The sequence below is a fragment of the Trachurus trachurus genome (assembly GCF_905171665.1).
Source record: "Trachurus trachurus genome assembly, chromosome: 10".
NCBI classification, from domain to species: Eukaryota; Metazoa; Chordata; class Actinopteri; order Carangiformes; family Carangidae; genus Trachurus; species Trachurus trachurus.
Window position 1 is genome coordinate 10,556,543 of NC_139894.1, and position 21,790 is coordinate 10,578,332.

Here is a 21,790-nt window from a genome sequence, read left to right on the forward strand (position 1 = left end):
ATGAGAATATGCACCGGCTTATATTCCTATATTATTTCCCATCTTTGGTGAGCTGATTTGTTCGAAATTACATAAAAGCCTGTCCCATATTAACATATCGTGAGTGGATGTGACTGTATTGTATATAAACTACAGGTCCACAACCTGGAGATGCCCCAGCAACCCCCCCCCCCCCCCCCCCCCCCTCTTCTGCTTTTTTCACAAATCGCACACTGCTTTATCTATTAATTTTACAACATTTCTGCTGACGAAGCCTTGATGTGCAGGTTGTGTTGTGACCTTCAGGTGATACGGGACAGATCAATCAGGAGGAGTCGACTTGTCCTGGACAAACAAACTAAACTGATGTTCGTCCCAGAATCAGATGCTAAACTAAAGATGTTGCATAAAACAAAAAAAAGACTTAACATGTCACAGTGTTTACATCTACAAACATGTTGTTTGTCTCCATGAGCTCATTGAAGCTGGATTCACACTTGACACGAAGGATTATCCTGTTTCCTTTTCTTTTTTATCTTAAAGCAGCCGATCTCGTCTCGTCTCCCGCTGCAGCGCCGACACACGCATCATCCTTTAATTATATTCAATCCCACAGCAGCTTTTGTGTCTTTGATTCTCTGTGATGACAGTGGAGATTTGTTTTAGATGTGAGTTACTGAACAGGAAACAATTACTGGGCCGTTAAACCTGCTATCTCCAACAGCAGCACCAGGACCAGTAGTTTGTTTTGTTGTGATCGATCAGCACAGAGTTTATTTAAATAATCTTAAACCTTTTAAGGGGAGACACTACAGGTGAATATGGTAAAAAAAAATAATTAACTAACAGATATCACCATGAAACTTCCCAGGTTTATCACTTACATTAGGACAAATATTTTTTGTATTACAAGTTTTGTCAAATTGTATGTTTAAATGTGTAAATGAGGCAATATCTGATGAAATATGTGCTAAAATTTGCATACAGTACATTTCCGGAACCGAAATCTGAACAATGGATAAAGCTACTTTTAAAATTCTTGTTTTATTTTGTTGACATATTAGAGTCAGAATTTTTTACAGAGGGGATTCTGGATATCTCTTTTTATCACTCTGTAAATGAGAAAATACTGTCACCAGCCCTAAATGTCGAATTTCTCCATGTATTTAGGAATAAAATGTTGTATAAATCAGGCTGTGAATGATATATCAACAAACCCCTCTGTAAAAACCTTCAGAATATAGAAAAGGATCAAACTGGAAGGTTCGGTGTCTGTTAGTGCTGCTGAAGTTGAGATTTCGGGCTCAGACTCTGAGACTTATTTTGAGAAAACAGCCTTTAAAGACTTGTACTGTAAAATTCCATAGATTGTTAATGTAAATCGTACTTTTATGTTTGGTTGCGGATACGGAGGAAATGACAATTTTTGGAGCCTTCATCACTGTTCAGGAGAGAAAGAGCTTTACAATGATTTGATGAATTTAGGAGAAATCTACTGACGAAAGAGACCAAATTAAGTAAAATAAAAACCTTAATGTGGATTTTCTACCATTTCTTTTAACTTTTCTGAAAGAATACATGTTAAGGAAGAAAAATAGCCTGTGTTTTTGCCTGTAGTGGCTCACCTTAAAGCTTTGGACCAGATCTTTGGTCATGTGACACTTAAACCAAACTGAGCCACTCCTGTTTCCTGTCGGACGACACAGTGGGGTCAAGTGTCTCGCAGCCCGTTGGACCTGTAATGAACAACATTAGAGAAACAGTGGAGCCCATTAAACAGCAGCGATGGAGGCAGTTTAACTGATCACAATGATTTCTTTCACCTCCCCTTCTCTCTCTTTCCTGCTTGTTGTGCACGACGGCGTTTTTTTCCAAACCGGAGCGCCTGGTGCTGGTGTGAATGTGTGCCCAGAGGGCCGTCACGCTGGCAGGCCTAATCGCTCGCTTAATCCCCCCCACACTCCCCTCCATCTCTGATTTTGGTAATTAAGGCTCAAATGGAAGTGGAAGTGCTCCCCTGCTTTTCCTGTACAACACACACACACACAACAACAGAAATACACTTTAAAAGGGATAGTTCAACATTTTGGCAAACTGGCCCATTGCCATAATCCCTATAGTGCAAGCTATTTTTAGAACGGCGGAGCAGAGCGGTGAGCTGCTCGGAGCTACGCTACGGAGGCTAATGGGATTTCTTGGTTTCCCTCATCAAACAAATCAAATACACATTCCAACAACTCCAAAATGCTCTGGTGGACAAGTTGTGACCTGCACATTCACCACGCTATGAGATAATAACAGAACGTTACCAGACTTTAGAGTTGTTTTAGAGGTAAATTCATGCAAAACCACTGAGGTGCGTTGCCTTCAGGGGCAGTTTTTCAGCAAGCAGTCTCTGTATTTACCTTTAAAACAACTCTGTCTCGTAATGTTCTGTTATTATCTCATAGCGTGGTGAATGTGCAGGTCACAACTTGTCCACCAGAGCGTTTTGCCGTCCACCGTTCTAAAAATAGCTTGCACCGACAATTAAAGGTAACAAACCTACTGCTATGACTATAGGGATTATGGCAATGGGCCAATTTGCCTTTAGGCACAAACTCAGAGTTTTTTCCTCGTCAGCACAGTTTGACACCTGCAGGAGAAGGAAAAAAAACTAAACAAAACAAAAAAACTTGGTTTTCCAGCGACGGCGGCTACAACGGACTCATTTTCTCTAAATTGCCTGGTTTCCTGAGCACTTAATGCAAGGAAATGGAGAGACACATGAGGCCGTGATGAGTCTGCTGAGTGCACTTTCCTCTTTCCACGACAACATCGCTCAACTCCCAAACACACATTAACACACACACTGACACACACACAACGATCGGCTGCTTTAAGCCTCATTTGAAAATGTTATTGTACATGTCTGTGTGATTTGATTGTGTGAGAGATCCCATCAATCAAAAGAAAAAAAACAACTCGACTTCAACTGAGGGAAACCTTATCTCTTTCCTTATCTCTTCTTTCTTTTCTCCTTTCTTTTTCCTCCCTCCTTTTCTTCTCCTTTCTTTATCTCTCCTTTTCCTTTTATTTTCTCCTTCTCCTTCTTCATCTCCTTCTCTTTCTCCTTCTTCTCTTTCTTCCCCTCCTCCTCCTCTTCTTCGTCGTCTTCTCCTCTTTTGCTTTCTCCTTCTCCTTTCCTTATCTCTTCTTTCTTTTCTCCTTCTTTCTTTCTTTCTTTCTTTCTTTCTTTCTTTCTTTCTTTGTTCTTCCCTCCTTTTCTTCTCATTTCTTTATCTCATCTTTTTTCTTTTCTCCTTCTTCGCCTACTTCTCCTCACTCTTTTCTTCTTTTTTTCTTTCTTTTGCCATTCTTTCTTTTTTCTTTCCTCCTTTTCTTCTCCTTCCTTGATGTCTTCTTTTCCTCTTCTTTTCTCATTCTTCTTCTTCCACATTTGCCTTTGTGATTTGATTGTGTGTGTGTGAGATCCCATCAATCAAAAAACAAAACAAAAACAACAACCCCTCAACACTCGACTTGTTCAACTGAGGGAAACAAAACGTTTTTTTTTTTTTTTTTTTTTTAAATAAATCCTCCCGTCACTTCCCACACCTCCACCTCCTCCTGTCTGGTTAGAGTCAGCGGAGACACTCGGAGGTTGTTTGAAGGTGAGACACAACAATAACCCCTCACCTCCTCCTACCCCCCTCCTCCTCCTCCTCCTCCTCCTCCTCTTGATAACCAATCAGTGAAGCCGACTCTGGAGGCGATCGCCGCGGAGACACCAGAGCGAGCTCAGAGACCTTTTCCCGGTAATACCCTGTGGAATTGGTGACAGTTAGCCCAAATGGAAAACGGTCACAGAGGGGTGAACATAATCCCATCTACAGTGTGAGCAGTAAACTGTCCACACACACGAACACCGTGTTATTACCCACTAAAATCCAGCAGGAATAGACTGGATTCCTTTGTTTGTAAAGGTTACAGGAGAGAGAGAGAGAGAGGAAAGAATAAAAAAAGAAAAAGACGCAGCAGTAAAAATCGGTCCGTGCAGCAGTTTTTTTTTTGTCAGTGCGACGCAATTTTGACTTTTGATAACTGAGTTTCATATCCAAAATTCAATACTACAATATCACCGCCCCCCCTCAACGGGGAAATCCACACATCCGCAAAGAAAAGAAAAGAAATCCATAAAGAAATATAAAACCCCACCTGGGCCGGACAAACTCAGTAGCTGCTTCACATGATGGGAGTTTAAAAAGTTGCTCAGTTTTCCGTCCACAAGTAAAACTCAGATTTAGAGGCGTGAAAGTGGCAAGGAAGTTATAATATTTAAGATAGATAGATAGATAGATAGATAGATAGATAGATAGATAGATAGATAGATAGATAGATAGATAGATAGATAGATATATACTTTATAGATAGATAGATAGATAGATAGATAGATAGATAGATAGATAGATAGATACAGTTAAGGTCAAAATTATTAGCCCCCATGCAACTTTTTAACATTTCCCTAAAATAATGCCCAATGTTAGCAATATTCATAAAATTTTATTTAGTAAATCATTCATCAATGATATGACCCCATTTTGGTACACTTTGGAATGTGAAATAAATATTCGAGATTTATTTATGAACAATTTGGTAAAAATTGAGATGGTCAAAATTATTAGCCCTCTATGGGATTTTTTGCTTGCTTTTTCTGCTAACTCGGTTTGAAACCACACCTGAGCAGTCAAAAAACACAAGATTTCCAAAACTTTGGAGCGCAAAATAATCAGAGATGTCAACAAGAAACCCTCTGCAAAGACGATTGTTGCTGAACTGGCTTCATCTGGACATGATGTTTCATGCAAGACTGTTGTGAGGGCTCTTCATCGTGGTGCATGCCCAAACAGCTCATGTGTAGTTTCATCAGACCAAAGCACAGACTTCCAAAACTCACCCTAATGTTTCAAATTGTCTCTGGCAAAGTTCAGTCCGACTTTGATGTGCTGCCGTGAGAGCAAAGGGGTTTTTCTTGGACGATGACCATTAAGTCCACCACGATGAAGATCCCTCACAACAGTCTTGCATGAAACATCATGTCCAGATGAAGCCAGTTCAGCAACAATCGTCTTTGCAGAGGTCCAGGGTTTCTTGTTGACATCTCTGATTATTTTGCGCTCCAAAGTTTTGGAAATCTTGTGTTTTTTGACTGCTCAGGTGTGGTTTCAAACCGAGTTAGCAGAAAAAGCAAGCAAAAAATCCCATAGAGGGCTAATAATTTTGACCATCTCAATTTTTACCAAATTGTTCATAAATAAATCTCGAATATTTATTTCACATTCCAAAGTGTACCAAAATGGGGTCATATCATTGATGAATGATTTACTAAATAAAATTGTATGAATATTGCTAACATTGGGCATTATTTTAGGGAAATGTTAAAAAGTTGCATGGGGGCTAATAATTTTGACCTTAACTGTAGATAGATAGATAGATAGATAGATAGATAGATAGATAGATAGATAGATAGATAGATAGATAGATAGATAGATAGATACTTTATATATAGATAGATAGATAGATAGATAGATAGATTGATAGATAGATTGATAGATTGATAGATAGATAGATACTTGATAGATAGATAGATAGATAGATAGATAGATAGATAGATAGATAGATACTTGATAGATAGATAGATAGATAGATACTTTATTTATTTTTTGATAGATACTTTATTTATAGATAGATAGATACTTTATTTATAGATAGATAGATAGATAGATAGATAGATAGATAGATAGATAGATAGATAGATAGATAGATAGATAGATAGATAGATAGATAGATAGATAGATAGAGGAGCATTCAAACATCATCACATCAAAACAGATTAAAAATGGCAGAAAGTGAATTCAGAACGGCCCTGGATGGACATTGCCTTAAAATCAACACATCCTAATTATAAATATATAATTTCTCTCGTATCATTGAGTCATTTTGGGTTTGACACAACAAACGTTTTTTTTTTTTTATTCGCCTCCGTGAACCCTGGGAAAATGATCTGATGAGATTTTGTTCACAGTGACTGACTGATCCAGGAACTAATTGTCATGTAACTTGATAATTAAAAGTCGTGTTAGTTTCAGTAATCAGTAATGATGCTCCTGACTGTCATCCAGACTGAACCGCGACTATTGATCTGTAATTCTTTCATTATTAGACCCTGTTTATTATCAACGCAGAGCTGATGGACTGGATTTCAATTTCCTTTTATTTATATATCAGTTTGCTAGTTGATTAATTGATTGTATTGATTGGTTCTTGGTCTTTCTTACCTACAGATACAGATACAGGTTCATTCATAGATGTCTGAACCGTATCATCTCTTGTTTCAGTCCCACACTTTTTGCATCTTGCAGATCTTTGTGATGTCGACTCAAAGTGCAGAAGGAAATAAATTCCTTCTTCCTGTCTCGCATCAGAGGTGAATTCATGAGGCTGCAGTCGGCTCAGCGCATTAATATTTGAGTCGCTGCTCGAAACAGGAAACACTGAAAAATTGTTGGATGCAAACTCCCCAAAAATCCAAAATCCTGATCTATGAACAAGTCTGAGGGGGGAAGGAGCTTAAAATGCAGTTCAACAGTCCCTGAGCACTTTGTCTGAGACACAGTTCAGCCTTCACACTTCAGTCCTCGAGGGGATAATTGAAGGTAATTTCAGACTGTAGAGGACTTTTACTGAAGCCTTTCATGTCCCCAAAGGTTCATTTAAAAAATCTTGTCTTCAAGCCTTTTACATAAACTGTAAATACAGTCGATCTGCGGTGATTCGGATCGTTCAGTGCCTCAGCTTTTCTGAGAAAGGCACAAACAGTAAAAAGAAAAACCAGATGAAGCCGGCGCTGGTCTAGGTTTAATCAGTGTGAAGGAGGACGACTGAGGGGGGTTTTGTTGTTTTATTACAAGTTGCTGTGTATGTTGCGACGTGTCCAGGCAGCAGATACGTCGTTTAAACAATGCTTCGACACCCTCGGACATGTAATTGCCTTTATGAATGGAGCTCTGCAGGAGGCGTCTTTATGCTCCGGCTGCACAGAGAAACACACCCCAGTCTTGGTTTTAACAGGAACCTGAAGCCTCGTGACTTAAATTAATGAAATAAAATCAGGGTTCCTACTCGTCCTGGAGAACGGTTGACCAATTTTCCAGTCAAATGTCCTGGAAAAGCTTGAGTTGTCCTGGAAAATTATTATTATATCACATTGTGACATCAGCTACCAGAGCTCAGTTTGACTTTTTCAGACCTCGCTAAGGATTTATTTTCCAAAGAAGCGCCTAGAGAGAAAACTAGAGGCTTTTTTCAGTTGATGAGTGTTTCCAGTTTTGCACCACGAACATAAGGGTTTTCTCTGCTGAGTGACAGATAGAGGAGCAGCAGAGAGCTGCAGTGGGCGTGGTTTAAAAACAAAAACATTGTTCTATGATAAATTTGTCACCATTTCTGAGCATGTAAGAGATTATTTCATAAATTAGAGCCATAGACTGCACATCATTAACTCTGACTTCTGGGGGTGAGAGAGGAATAAACAGAAACAAACTGGTTAAATGTGCAAAATAAGGTACAACTGTGGAAAAGAAAACTTCTTCAAAACATGAATGAATAAACTATTAGTGTATGGCGTAATAACATGCGTCTCGTACTGTAGCAGCTGAAAAAGTCCTGGAAAATGATTTCAAGGAAAGAAAAGGAACCCTGAAAATGTTTCTGATCGGTTTCTGCTCGATCAACGATGCTCAATTCCTGGTTTTCTTCTCAACAGGTGACGCGAAATCGGAGGACACGGCCAATAAGGAGGCGGGAGAGGAGAAACCAGAGGAGGACAACGACTATCACCGTAGCGACGAGCAGGTGAGACTCCAGCAGGTTCTCCAGCTTCACGGACACATTAGTCTGATTGGCCGACACGTAGGTGTGAGTGTTAAGTGTGTGTGTTTGTGTGGAGTCATGTCAGCCCTGTCATGGACCGGATACCTGTCCAGGTCGGACCCCGCCCTCGCCCTGTGGCGGCTGGGATCGACTCCAGCGACGCTGCATGGACGAGCTGTCGGGCCGATGGATGAATGGATGAAGTGATGAATGGTGTCTGGGTCTGAGACATCAGAATGAACCAGGGTTTTTCTTTTTTTATAGCCTACAACGCAAACACAGTCACTCACATCCTTCATTTATTTTATTGGTTACTGGAGCCAAGGCGGCGGATTTGGTCACATGACTTGATTTAAAGAGGAACTAAACAGGATTTCTTCCGTGGCTATGCTACATTTTAACCTTAATTAAAAAGCTCCAGAGTAATTGTGATAGTTAACTACATGACTTGTGACTTATTACGAATGAGAACGGAGGCTCTCTGTCTTCCACCTGGCGTCTCACGGCTGAAACCAACCTTGCAACATCAGTGTAGTTACTTGGTCGCCGCCCCGGTGACACCGTGACACAAACGTGCTCCGTAACCTGTTAAGACACAGTTAAGACTACACAAATATACAAATCGTAACATCGTATATGTTATATAATGTTATCCACTGCTCCATTTATTGATTTTTCGCCGGCTTCGTTGTAAACAAATGCACGTGGACGAGAGGAGCGTAAACAAAACAGCGGAAAAGCGAGCGGACTTGCACAGTTCCCCTTTAAATCCCTTTTTTAAAGTATTTTTTCAGGCTTTTATGCCTTTATCTAACTGGATAGCTGGAGAGACACAAGAAACTGGGAGAGAGATAGAGGGGGAATGGCATGCAGCAAAGGGCCGCTAGGTGATATCGAACCCGGTGGCCATTGCAGCGAGGAGTATATCCTCTCTTTATAGGACACCTGCTCAATGCAGTGAGCCTTAAATCACATATTTGAAGAGGAACTGTGCAAGTCTGGTCTCTTCTCCTGTGTTGCTAACCCTCCTCCCGGCCATGTGCATTTGTTTGCAACGAAGCCGGCGAGAAATCAATCCATGGAGCGGTGGATAACGTTATTTATCATATACGTTGTTACGATGTTTATGTTTGTGTAGTCTTATCCGTCATAAACAAGAGATTTCAGGTTACGGGGCGAGTTTGTGTCGCTGCGACAGAGACGAGAGCTGGCACACGAGGCGGCAGTGCTGATCTACAGTAGTGAAGTTGTTTTTCAGCCAAGAGGCGCACTAAGTGACATACACTTTGAAAGCAGAGAGCCTCTAATGTCCCTCGTAACAAGTTAAGCCATTTATTAAACCATCACAATTACTCCAAAGATGTAATTTAATAAAGGAAAAAAAATTAGCAGAGTTAAGCTACAAATCCTGCACAGTTCCTCTTTAAGGACTTTAGACTTGCCTCACTAACATTGATAAGACTTGACTTTGACTTCAGGCAGGTAAAGCATGGACTTAAAAAGTAAATATTCAACATATATTTTTGAAAAATTAGGATTGAGGTGATTTATAGTGCAGTGCCAACAAACCTGGCAACCCACCAGGACCCTGCAGGCCTCTCCTGACTGGCTGCATGTGATTTCCTGGAGGCTTTAATGTAAGAACCAGGGTAAATTAAACAGTAACTCTCTCTGTGTGGTTAGATAACACTCCAGTTAAGTGACTGCATGTTCTTTTTGATGTGACACTAAGGGAACTGGCCTTTTTAAAAACAAACTAGTTTTAAGGAAATTTCAGACGCAGCGCAAATTAGTTTGTCTTTTTTTTTTTTTTTAAAGATAAGAAGAAGCAAATTGGATAAAATAATTGCAGGTTACAAAGCCGACTGTCAGGAACAAAAGCACAGAGGAATTAAAATACTGTTGGTGATAATTGTTGGGACAATTACCTTTTAAAAGCCTGCTTTTTAATTATCGCCTTTATAAACGTGGCCCGCCGTGTGATTCACCACCACCACCGGGGCTGTTTCACAATTACCGCTCGCTTTTGTCTTTTGGGGGTTTGTGTCTGTTTGATTTCTATAGGTTCACATTTAGAGACAGATTCCTTCGTCGTTGTCCACTGAATGGATGCATTTAAAATGGAAACGATGATCCTCTTGATTTCATTTGTATTCTGGCACCTTCTCCCATCTCTGCAAAAAAAAAGAAAAAGATATTAATAATGCAGAGCGGTGATTGTTGTTGTTGTGGACAGACGGTATCAGGAACACAAGGTGTCGTCTCCTTCTCCCTCTTAATGTGAGAGAAAATTGTCTTTGTTCTATTTTAGCTGTTGTGTTTTTTAATAAGACATTTAAAAAGAAGAAGCCAGCAGCCAGATTTTTTTAAAAGCACAAGCCGGTCTCCTCCAAACGCAGCAGCTCAGCCTCGTCGGCCGTGTGGGAGGCGGCCGGTGAGGGTGGAGATCTTGCCCTTTTGAAATTTCAACAGCGGTGCAGAATGCGCTCAGAATATCTAACAGGGTCGAGTCGTGTCAAATATCACGGAGAGAGAGGGAGGAGGGGAGGCAGAGGACGACAGGAGAACTGATTTCTACAGTATAAGGTTTTTACCTCTAAAGACCATTTCTAGATGTTTTTAGGGACATGCAGAGATCCCACAGTCGCTGTTGTTAACGCATCTCACTAATGCTGCAGGTTTTGGAAGAAGCAAGTGTTTTGAGCTTTAAGATATTCTGCAAACAAGAAACCCTGCAAACCTGCTGAAGTAAGAATCCTGCAGAGGGACCAAATGTTCAGTCTTTTTCTGACTGTTTTGGGATCTGTTAGTTTGCTGTGACAGTTTCTACATTATCCTCAATCATGCACTTGTGATCAGTTCTGTTGTTTTTATCCATAAACTTAAACTGATTTTACAGAAACATCACTTGACTCCAGTAAATATCAATATAATATGACATAAGAAGACATAAACAGACTTAATTTAACACAAAGGGACAAAATGCAGAGGTCTATAGAACATGAAAGTAACAATATAACGGTAATAATGATATAATATGTACATTAAATGCCGATAATGATATGCTAATGATGTCAGTGCTGTATACATAGCATGCATACCTAATGATATGGAAATGATAATAGTAGAAGCAATAATCTATGATGGATTATAAAGCGGAATAAGTTGATAAAGATGATGATAATGAGAAATAGACCAGCAAAGCAAAAGCTCCACTGCAGGATGCACAGGATGTATAAAGATGAATGGATCTGCATGATACACACACTAATAGCAGCAGCAGTCCAAGTTAAAGCTAAAGTAAAGTGCATTAAAGGGGACATATTATGGAAATATCACTTTTTGAAGGCTCTTTAACATATATTTGGGTGTTTGTCTTGCCTTCCGGCCCCCAAAATGTGAGAATTGACAAAAAAATCTGTAATTTTTAGGCTCAAGTTTTACGAGCTGTTCCCCTCAGTTGTCTTCCAGTGATGTAACTAGGACTCAAATTTGCATAATACCACCCCTACCTGGGACCGGTACAAGGGGGCGGGGCAAGCAGTGGCTTATTTGCATTTAAAGGGACAGGCACTGAAACCAGCCGTTATGTTTTGAGAGTATGAAAAGAGCTGTGATGTTTGATCCTTTGGGTATTTTACAGATATGTCTTTTAAGACACCCGGGAACTATTTTAATTTGTGGAAAAGGGGCAGAATATGTCTCCTTTACAAGTAACTTTATACGTACTTAACTTCCTCTGCCAGATGTCTCTAAGTTTGACTCCACAGCTGAGGACTGAGACTTGTACAGATCCTTCAAAGCCCCGTTTCCTCTCCCCAAATGTAGCAACCAGCTACATGTTGTTAAGCAGATGATGCCGTAATTACAGACAAGCTGTTAGAGAAGCAGAGAGGTGACGAAGGGAGACAATTGGAAAATGCAAAATGAGACGGAGCCTCTCAGGAGTTTTATGGTGCTTTGATGAATTTGAGCAAAACCGAAGAGAAATAAGTCAAAAGGAGGAGGCAGCAGCTGCAGTGAGGAAGAGTGAACACCAGGGACACGACAGTCCCAGGAAGCTGAGTTGACGGTCCCCCTCCCTCCTCCCTCTTGTCCCCCTCCCCGCCCCGTCACTGAAGACGTGGAGGCCGCTCTCTGGCAGACCGACCGCCACGCATGGACGGTTTCCAGGACACGTCCCCGCTGTCTTCTGGACGACCTTTCAGTCGGTAACCTTGGGTGTGAGAGGCAGCGCCAGGGAGAGCAGAGCTAATGGAAACACAGACACATACCAGAAATACTAGAGCTGAATCACAACTAGAAGCCGGGAGAACCTGAGTCGTTACCAGAACACGAAGCAGCAGAGTCGGAGGAGATCGTCCGTCTCTGTCCAAGAGGATCAGATCAGATCATGTAAATGTAAAAAAAACTACAGCTGCTCCGGGTTTAAAGAGTCTCACTGTGCAGAAACTTGGAGACGGAGCTCGACTCTAAATTATTAACCGAACCTTGGACGCTTAAAGGTTAATTTATCAGCGTCCAAACTAAGGCTTGTCCATTATTCTTCTATTCTGAGTCTATCTCCGTAAAAGAAAAGAAAAGTTTTGCAAAGTTTTCTGATGCCGATACATCTAAGGATGGATTTTAACCCCTTTTTTTCCACCAATACCAATCACTGATAACTTTCTGCTTCTCATAACCGATGCCAATGCCTGATATCGTTTTTAAAAGTTTATATCCATTCTTTTTCAATTATTTAAATTTTTCATGTGTTGTCTTTGTTAAGTATTTATTTGTTATGTCTGACTGTATTATTTCTTAACATGTCTGAAATAAACTCTAACTAACTAAATAAATAACTAACTAATGGTGCTTTTCCACTAGCCCCTAGTACCAGGTACCATTTTTGTACCTCCTTGGCCCTGGTTCCAAGCGTGCCGAAGCCGGCTGCCTTCCACTGATTGGGCAGAGCGTCGTCACTGGAAGAGTCGCAAGCGCTGCGTCCGACATGAGAATCAAACCCGGAAATTTCAAAAACAGAGCAGCAGCAGCGACCACTGATCTGTACCGAGACTGTTGTTATTCATTCACCCGAGTTAAATGTTGCTGTGTGTAAAACCAGCTGTGGTCCGTAATCGAGGTGCAGACGAGTGAGTTTGGAGCTGACGAGAGGATCGAAAAAAGAGAGAGAGGGCCCCACGACGACCCCACCCCCGCTGAGGAGGAACTAGAAGAGCTCAGCTGTAGTGGAAAAGCACCCATGCCGTGCCGTGACTGTGTAGTGGAAAAGCGCCGTAACTACAAGAACAGTTAAAACTCTTCAAAAATCAACATTTATTATTGTTTCAAATCAACTGAGGGGACAAACAGACTGAAAATGAGGGAAATCAAGGCGATGTTGGCTGATTATGATGATTAATGCTCTAGTCATCAGCAAAAAAGATGTTTTGGCCGATAATTATCTGTACCGATGGTTGTCGTGCATCCCTAACTTTTACTAAACAACCAAAAACCCTTCTGACATTATGAGTCCAAACCTGATACTCAACAACAACGACAGGGACAGAGAGGCTCAGTAACGACTGGTGGGTTTTCTGTATGATATTTTCTTTATGTCTCACTGTTGCATCAGTTTCTACCGGCTCCTTAAAGACGTGGTCGACGCCACTGTGATGTGGTGAAGCTGCCTTTGACTGTGGAGTCCAGATCACCACTGAGGCTTTTATTCCACATTATGAGCCTCTGCTATTGCCAGGCTCTATTGGAGAGCACGATATGTTTCAGTGTTGCCAGTGTTGATCTGAGAACAGAGACGATTTCCAAGTTTAAGCAGAAAGCAGGCCGATGTTCGCTCTGCCTGTCTCCACACACAGAGAGAGAGAAGGAGAGAGGAAAAAGAGACAGAAGGACACCCACTAATGAAGAAATACAAAGCCTCTGTCCTCCTGTGCTTTGGTATGCGGGGGCCGAGGCTCAGTGGCAGTAATGCATTCTGACTCCTGCAGCCGGTGACTTCCAAAACCCACCCACCGTGTCACCTCGAGGGGGAAAAACAAGTGCACGGGCCAATGGCAGCGACACTGAGGCGCAGGAAAGAAGCCAATAAGCCAAAGACAAACAAGACAATAGTGGCTGAGTGAGATGTGCTGTGGAAGCAAAAGGTGGAGATCAGCGAGCCGCGGTGTCGGGCTGAGTTAAGGAGCCGTCACTGCACCGGCCTGCTGCTGTGATCCTGGAGGAAATAAGAAACCCCCGTTTTTATTTTACAGTAAACTCACACCGACTGAACTCTGAACAGTGTTGACTTGGCATCTCTCAAATTTAGCTGCAAGCTCAGAAAAAAACTAGTTTGAGAAACAGTAGCAGCGCTCCTGCAGCTGAGAGACGCATTACAGACACATTGCTGAAGATAAAGAGCTGGATATGGGGGATTCTTCTGTTGCTTGGGCCTTTTAACCTGTGAAATCTTGAAAAAATACATCTTTTTAAACTCTTTTTTTCCATTTCAAAAGCTTTATTAGATCTTAGCAGAGCTTTGATTGTCATTTTGACGTCATTGACTGTCAGCCAATATTGTGATGGTAAAGACAATGAGATGGTGCTGCTTACCATTCAGATCAATAAGTCATGATCCTTCTGTCATGTCTGGCCTTGAGCCACTGGTACTTTTGTTTGTTTGTAGTTTGAAAAATCTTTATTGCTCTCTAAACAGTGATGGTAATGACACATGAACTGGGGACAGTGATATTGTTCATATATAAGCTAAATGAAACTGAAATATATGTTTTAAGTTATTATGGGACAATGCAAAGTTTTCATGAATTAAACTTTTTTTATTACTTTACTATGAAGAAGATGTTGTTGATGTCTGGGTTGGGGACGAGCCCAAATCATAGAAATTCTGGCATATTTGGATTTTTAAGATGCCAAAAAAATATTCAAATGTCATAATAAAGACACAATTATTTTTTTTTCAGACCCTTTACAACTTAGACCTGACAAAAACAAAACTTTATATTCCTTTAAAGTTCACTCTGGAGACAGAGAAACGCCCCTAATTGAAGAATCAGCCACATAACTGAAAACCCTGAGTTCACCAACACATTGTTGTCTTGTCTGTTTTTTATTCACTGTCCTCTTATTGTTTTTACTGGACTGTGTTTCAAACTGTCTGAATGAGCGAGACACCTGAATTTCCCTTCAGTGATTAATGAAGTGTTCTTTGACTTTGACTTTGACATTAATCAACCCCAGATATGATTGCTAAAGACTGCTACCTGAAAACTTTGGGAAATCTTGAATTAAATCTTTCAGGGAGGTTGTGTTTGTTGGTTTGGTGTGTTTTTGTCAGTGTGTCAGTTTTGTCTTTATGTTCATGTTTATATTCAGACCACCTGCTTTTTACTTTTCTTTCTCTCTTGTAAAATCCAGTGGGACGATGTGGAGGTTGTTTGGCCTTAGTAGAGAAACATTTTCTACTGTAAACTATTCAAGTTTCTGATAAACTGCAGAATGAAAATCAGTTTTTCCTGATGTTTTTCACGTCTGTTCACCTCCTGCTCCGTGTCGCTGTGTTTCCTCCGACAGGTCAGCATCTGCCTGGAGTGCAACAGCAGCAAACTCCGAGGTCTGAAGCGCAAGTGGATCCGCTGTTCAGCACAAGCCACGGTCCTCCACCTCAAGAAGTTCATCGCCAAAAAGCTTAACCTGACATCATTTAATGAGGTACAAATAATAACGCGCTCCAGCAGCGCGGAAAGCTGCGTTCTGAGAGGAAACCACTGTCACACACGCTACATGTGGTTTTTTTAGTAAAAGGTATAGAAGGTTAGAAACCACAAAGATTAGAAAAAGGAAAAGAAATACAGTATACGACATAGAAAAGTGAGGAAATAAAAGAGAATCATCTTAACTTGATGATAAAAGTGGTTTAATTCCAACATTTTGTGTCCAAATAATTCCTGTGCTTAACAAAGAATGTGGATACAAATCATCTGCGCTTGTTAAAGACAAACAACAAATTGCATGTTTTCGTTTGTTTTGTTTTCCCCCCAAAAAAAGGATTTGTATCAATTTTGGTACAAATCTCTTAATTATTGGCGTTTGTTTTGAAGCAGCTGGGCGGTGTGGGCCATGTGTATCAGAAAGTTTAGTTAATCACAAGATATTACATAAAGGTCAGTGAGTAAAACGTCTCCACGCTGACTCACACAGAGGCCTTTTGTGTTTGTTATATTTGGCAGGAAACGAGTCCCTTTTGATATCTAGATGTGGTAATTTTTCTATTTATTGTCTTTACCGCCTCATTCAGAGCGACGTGGGGGGGGCAGGGTGGGGGTGGGCCACGATTTGACAGATGGATTTGTTTCAGGATGCCGTGAATAATCATCACGGTCGCCTTCTTGCCTTCTATTTTTCTATTTTCCGTGTTTTTGTTTTTTATTCTATTGGCTGTCACGGAGATGAGTGGGCCGCCTCCATCATATCGCCCCCCCCCCCCCCCCCCCCCCCCCCCCCCCCCCCCAGTAGCACCAGTTTGGCGAGGCGGCCGCTCTGCCATTGTTGTGCTATCTGTCGACTATCAGAAGTCGTTGTTGGAACGTATTCTGCGGCGAGCTTTACACATGAGTCGCTTTGTCAGAGAACGACGCAACCATTTACTCATCCCTTGTGTTTTTAAACCCACCGCTGTGGTCCTGTCGATGAGTGGATGGAGGAAACCAACCAAGCTCTACAGCTCCATCCATCCATCTGTTTTCTTCCTATTTGATTCATTAAACTTGAACTGCATTATTGGAAGTCAATAGCTGGGTTTACATGGAGCCAAATATTCTGATAAGAATCGGTTTAGATGTCCAAACCTGAATGAAAATGCTCCATATAAACACCTCAGAATAAACGGGCCCAAACTGAATGGAGTTTCATTCGGTTTCAGAGAGGTGGAATAAACCTTTTTTGAATGTTGTCTGTCTGGTTACGTTCTTTCTGCGCATGCTTCATGTCGACATGTAAATGAGTAGTGACGTTTCTTCACTTGCAAAAGCTTTGCGTCAGGGTTCCATACTTCCTGTCGGGGTTTATTTCTCCATAACAACCTCCAGACTATACATTATCCCTTACATATAGGCCTACAGTATTCCTCTGTAGTTAATAGGGCAGCAAATAAAATATTAATTTGTGGGTTAATCTGGTAAATAATATGAATGTTTTTGGTTAAATTATCCAGCACAATTTCTCAAAACTCATGTTTACATTTTAAAATGGATTGCTTTGAGAAAACTTGGAGATAAGAAAACCAGAAAATTAAAGAAACAACCTAATCAGATTTTTTAAATAGTAAAGAAATCAACAAAATAAAACAAACACAGTCCAGGTATTTTCCTGATCAAACTTGGACTGGAGGCCGGCTGCTGTTCTGCTAGTCACAGCCAGCAGGTGGCGCTGTGGCAGTGTTTGTCTCAGTCTCTCTCTCTCTCTCTCTCTCTCTCTCTCTCTCTCTCTCTCTCTCTCTCTCTCTCTCTCTCTCTCTCTCTCTCTGTGTCTCTCAGTATTGATTGGCAGATGCAGATGCCGAGGCGCTGCTCAGCAGAATATCAATGTTGACTTCACAGGAGGAGCCGTGGACCTGGCGCTCCTGCCCTCGTGCTCGCTATTGAACTCCTGTGTTCTCCCTAACAGCCCCACTGCTGCACGGGCGCCGGCGGCCGCTCATGTCAAAACTCAGCCCCCATGCACTCTGGGAAACAGTGATGTTATAAGTCAGGCTGAAAAATGAAAGCCAGATAGTGGGAGAGAGAGGATAATTGTTGGAAGTTTTGCTGCTGCAGCAAATCAATGGGATGCAGCTGGGAAATCCCACAATAAGTGGCTTTAACCCACTGTTTGTCTTAGTGTGTCATGTTAACTTCCTCTGAGGGAGATGGAGATTCATCTCTCTGCTGTGAGGAAGCTCAAACTGTCTGTGGTCACAATGTGGTCAGTAATTTACTGTCTTCTTTTCTTTTTATAGCTGGACATTTTATGCAATGAGGAAATCTTGGGGAAGGACCACACTTTGAAATTTGTTGTTGTGACAAGATGGAGATTTAAGGTGAGTCACACTCTGCTAAAATTAATGTTGTGACAGTTTTGACTGATTTAAAAGTGTTAATGAAGAAAATGTTTCTTATCAAACCTCAAACATAAGAAAAGACTGAGCCCTCTACATCTGTTAAAGGGATACTTCACTCAAAATCGATAATTCACTTATTTTCTATACTCGGCGTCATGCCAAGGAAGGGTTCGGAGAACTTTCCGAGTTATCAAAATGCTTTTGGAGTTCCAGGGGGGGTCCGGCTGGTAACGGATTTTCATATAGCCTAATGATGGCAGATAGAGTTCACTTTTGAATCGTCCAAAACACACACTATGAAACACCCAGATACCTCCATACTGCTCGTCTGTACTGACCCAAGTGTCCTGAAGCCACGCCCCCTCCTTGATGCTACATTCTAGAACCTTAACACTGCAGTTTACTATGGCAACGGTGTCACATTTCACACTTGCGATTGGTGGTTTTATGTTGAATCTGTTTCACCTTTGATTTCAGTTCCTGACTAGATAGGCAGTGATTTGTTAACTAAAAACATAAACAAAGATATTTTAACTATAAAGTGTAAAGTTGGACACTTTCAGAGAAATACAAATTTATTTCAAGCCTAAAAGGTTCACTAGGCTACATTAAAGCTGTGTTGCTATGGTAACAACCACTTAGACCAGTTGCACCAAATGAGCTTTTAAGAGAAGTAGCCTAATATATAGACCTGCCACATTAAGTATAATGTTAATTTTTAGTTTTTAGTTTTCAAAAGGCAAAAAAAGAAGAAATTCTGAGTTTGTTTTTGTGTTTTTCTTGCAGAAATCCCCCCTCCTGCTCCATTACAGACCCAAGATGGATCTGCTGTAGCTAAAAACGGACACAACGGTTGTTTCTTTCTTTTTAATTTTTTGATTCTTTTGGCCCGGTGGCTGCAGACTGTGCCGCAACATTTTTTTATTTATGCAAAGACGATCAATCAACCAACAACACCAAGCAAACGCCCGACGCTAAAAGTCAGCATAAGCCAGCAAATCGGGATCCAAAGGGGGGACAAGGGGACGAGTACAACACAAAACTGGCAACCTCCAGCACAGACACTGCAACACTGGCGTGTTTTTAGGAACTAAAACAACCATTTTTTGTCCGCTACATCCTAGATATGTGAACAGAACAAAACAAAAAACAAAAAAACAACGACAAAAAAACAAAAAACTGAAAAAAAACAAAAACAAATGGAGAGAAAGCATATATTTATACTTTTGTACAGAAGAGACACATGGAACCAAGACACTACTGGTGCTCTGTTTACACGCAAACAAGATGTCGGGAATCACGTGACCGTCTTTTTGAGCTCCGTGCAGATTTCATCCTCCTGAGACAATGACTGAGAGAAGAGGAGGAAGTTTTTTTATATAAAAGGTGTTTTTTTTCTCTTCTTCTTCTTTTCACAATACACTCGACACATCTTGGGAGCACAGAAAGTTTATGGAAAAGGTAAAGGTTATATAACAGGCATCAATTTTAAGCTGTTTATCAAGTAAATTGTCTCTGAATCTTTTTTTTTTTTTCCCCCATTTTCATTTTGTTGGCTTTGTCTAATTTGCTATTGGGTTCTTGATGATTGTCAATTGTGAATAGGCTAAAAAAAAAATTTGTGTAGTAATTTATGTTCTATATACCAATATTGTACATAAAAATGTCATTACAGAGAGAGAGATTGAAGAGAGTAAGAGAGACTTTAGACTGTTAAAAAAAGAAAAAGAAAGCAAACAGAGTGGATCCCAGAAGTGCTATCTATATGTCCGGAGGTGATAAATTAGGATTTTTAAAGACAGACTCACTATCAGTATCAAAATATATAAATGCATCTTTATGTTGTCTGAGAAAGACACAAAACAAATATATCAGATCCTTTGCCAGTTTGTGTGAATGTGGGGTCTAAGTATGTTACATTACTCTCATAGCATTAAAACAGAGAAGACGAAGAAAGCTTCATAACTACCCCCGACCCTCCACCCACGCTCCTCATCTCACCTGCTTTCTTAAGATTGCAGTTTTTATTTTATTTTTTTATCATTATCAACAAATTCTATCCTGAAGCTTCACAAAGAAAACACTCATGTCCGTAAATACCTGCAAGACATAACAAATGCAATATTTGTGCAGAGAACTAGTTCATTATCTTAGATCTCAAACCTGTTGAGTTCTGGCTCCATGCAGTCCTCGGTATCCGTCCTCGGGTTCCTGCAGCAGGCAGATGCTGATACACCCACATGTTTACAGCTTTTTAGTTTGAGCAGATGTTCACCTGCCTCCTTCAGTGCTATAGGGTTGTTATAAAGTTATTTTTACTGCAAAATTCTCCCAAAGCTGCAAAAGTAATGATTATTTTTAAACAAATGTAAAGTAGGAGATGTCAGCCGGTTTGATGAAGTGCAGATTACTGATGTCACAGCTGATGTCGGGTCTCTTGGGTGTATTTCAGTTACTTGTCACTGCCAGCTGGAGCTGCAAATGCTTGAAAGTTGTGAAATCAGTTAAGGAACATTTCTAAAAAATTACAGTGAAAATAGTTTTTTTCTCACAAGAATCAGTATAAAACTTGGAATTTGTTTGCAGAATAGCCAGTGTTCAATTTATGAGTCTTTTTAAAAAAAAGGAACAACTCGCAGATTCAGGTTTCGCACAGGGGCTGAGGTTTTTAGAACATTTTGATAATGAAATTCTGAATAAAATGGCCGGTGTTTGGTCATTTTTGGTGCTTATAAAAAAATTTGTGTGTTTCTAAATCTTGAGGAGGATTGTTCCTCAGGAGCGTTTGCTGTTCTTTAACTGTGCGACACAGCGAAACAAATGTTCTGTCAGATACGAGAGAAGAAAAAAAAAAAAAACAAGGTCTTAACTCACAAAGCAAAACTGCAACTGTCTTCAACCTTCAGCCACAACTGGATCCTTAAACGCCATGTCAGACCTCAAGTAGTATTACCTCACTGACCTGGGTGGTCAGTAATCACATGACCATTACTTACCCTTTTGCATTGTACCTGCCCACAACAAGCTGCTCTGTGTGTACGTTCACATGCAGGGTTCCTATGCATCCACATAATATTGGAACAAGTCAAACTACTCATGATACATGTACATTTACAGCCCCCAGTATCCTCCTCTTTACAGTCCTGTGTAGTGAGTACAGTCGTGTCATCCATCCATCCATCCATCCATCCATCCATCCAACCATCCATCCATCATACAAACAGCTGTCAGTGTTTAAAACCACAGTTTTAATCATTTTAGATGTGGAAGAAATGGATAAATGTTTAGGAACCCTGCTGCAGAAGGACCTACCATGTTTTTGTTTTTTTTAAAGCCTACAGGTCTGAACTGAACCAGCTCTACCAAAACCCCTCACACCATCTCTGCATGTTTCAAGGCCCTTGACACAGTTACAGATGGAAAGTTCATTGTTTTGGGGTTTTTGATGCCAGTTATGTCCAAAATTAGATTTTTATTTTATCTTTTCAATTTCAAATATTTGGAGTCTTGTATTTTCTCCTATTTCTGTAAACATACAGAGATTTTATTTCAATCGACTGGGAAAACAACTTTTTTGAAGCCTAGTAGAAACAAACAAAAATCAGAAATGACCAATTTATCAATTTAATAATATCATTCTAAAACCAAAAACAATGAGCTGAACAGTCATGTTTTGTTTTTCCTGGTGAAAGTTACTGCAAACGTACTGTAATAACTCTGTACTTTGATGTGAGAGCAGATTTGGTGTTTTTAAAGGATCATTTCATATAGAGACGAGGCCAGTGTCATGTAACTGTGCTGCAGTCG

At 40.5% G+C, this 21,790-nt stretch overlaps 1 protein-coding gene across 2 annotated transcripts in view; it reads left to right on the plus strand.

The window, feature by feature from the left end:
* pcgf3 (polycomb group ring finger 3) overlaps positions 1 to 19,193 on the plus strand; it is a 77,026-nt gene extending 57,833 nt beyond the window's left edge. For both annotated transcript variants that reach the window (XM_083980376.1, XM_083980377.1), the window contains exons 7-10: positions 7,784 to 7,872; positions 15,460 to 15,597; positions 17,882 to 17,962; positions 18,770 to 19,193. In XM_083980376.1, the coding sequence (XP_083836502.1) occupies positions 7,784 to 7,872; positions 15,460 to 15,597; positions 17,882 to 17,962; positions 18,770 to 18,817 (356 nt within the window). In that variant the 3' untranslated portion in view covers positions 18,818 to 19,193. The remainder of the gene's footprint in view (positions 1 to 7,783; positions 7,873 to 15,459; positions 15,598 to 17,881; positions 17,963 to 18,769) is intronic.
* The last annotated feature ends 2,597 nt before the right edge of the window (positions 19,194 to 21,790 follow it).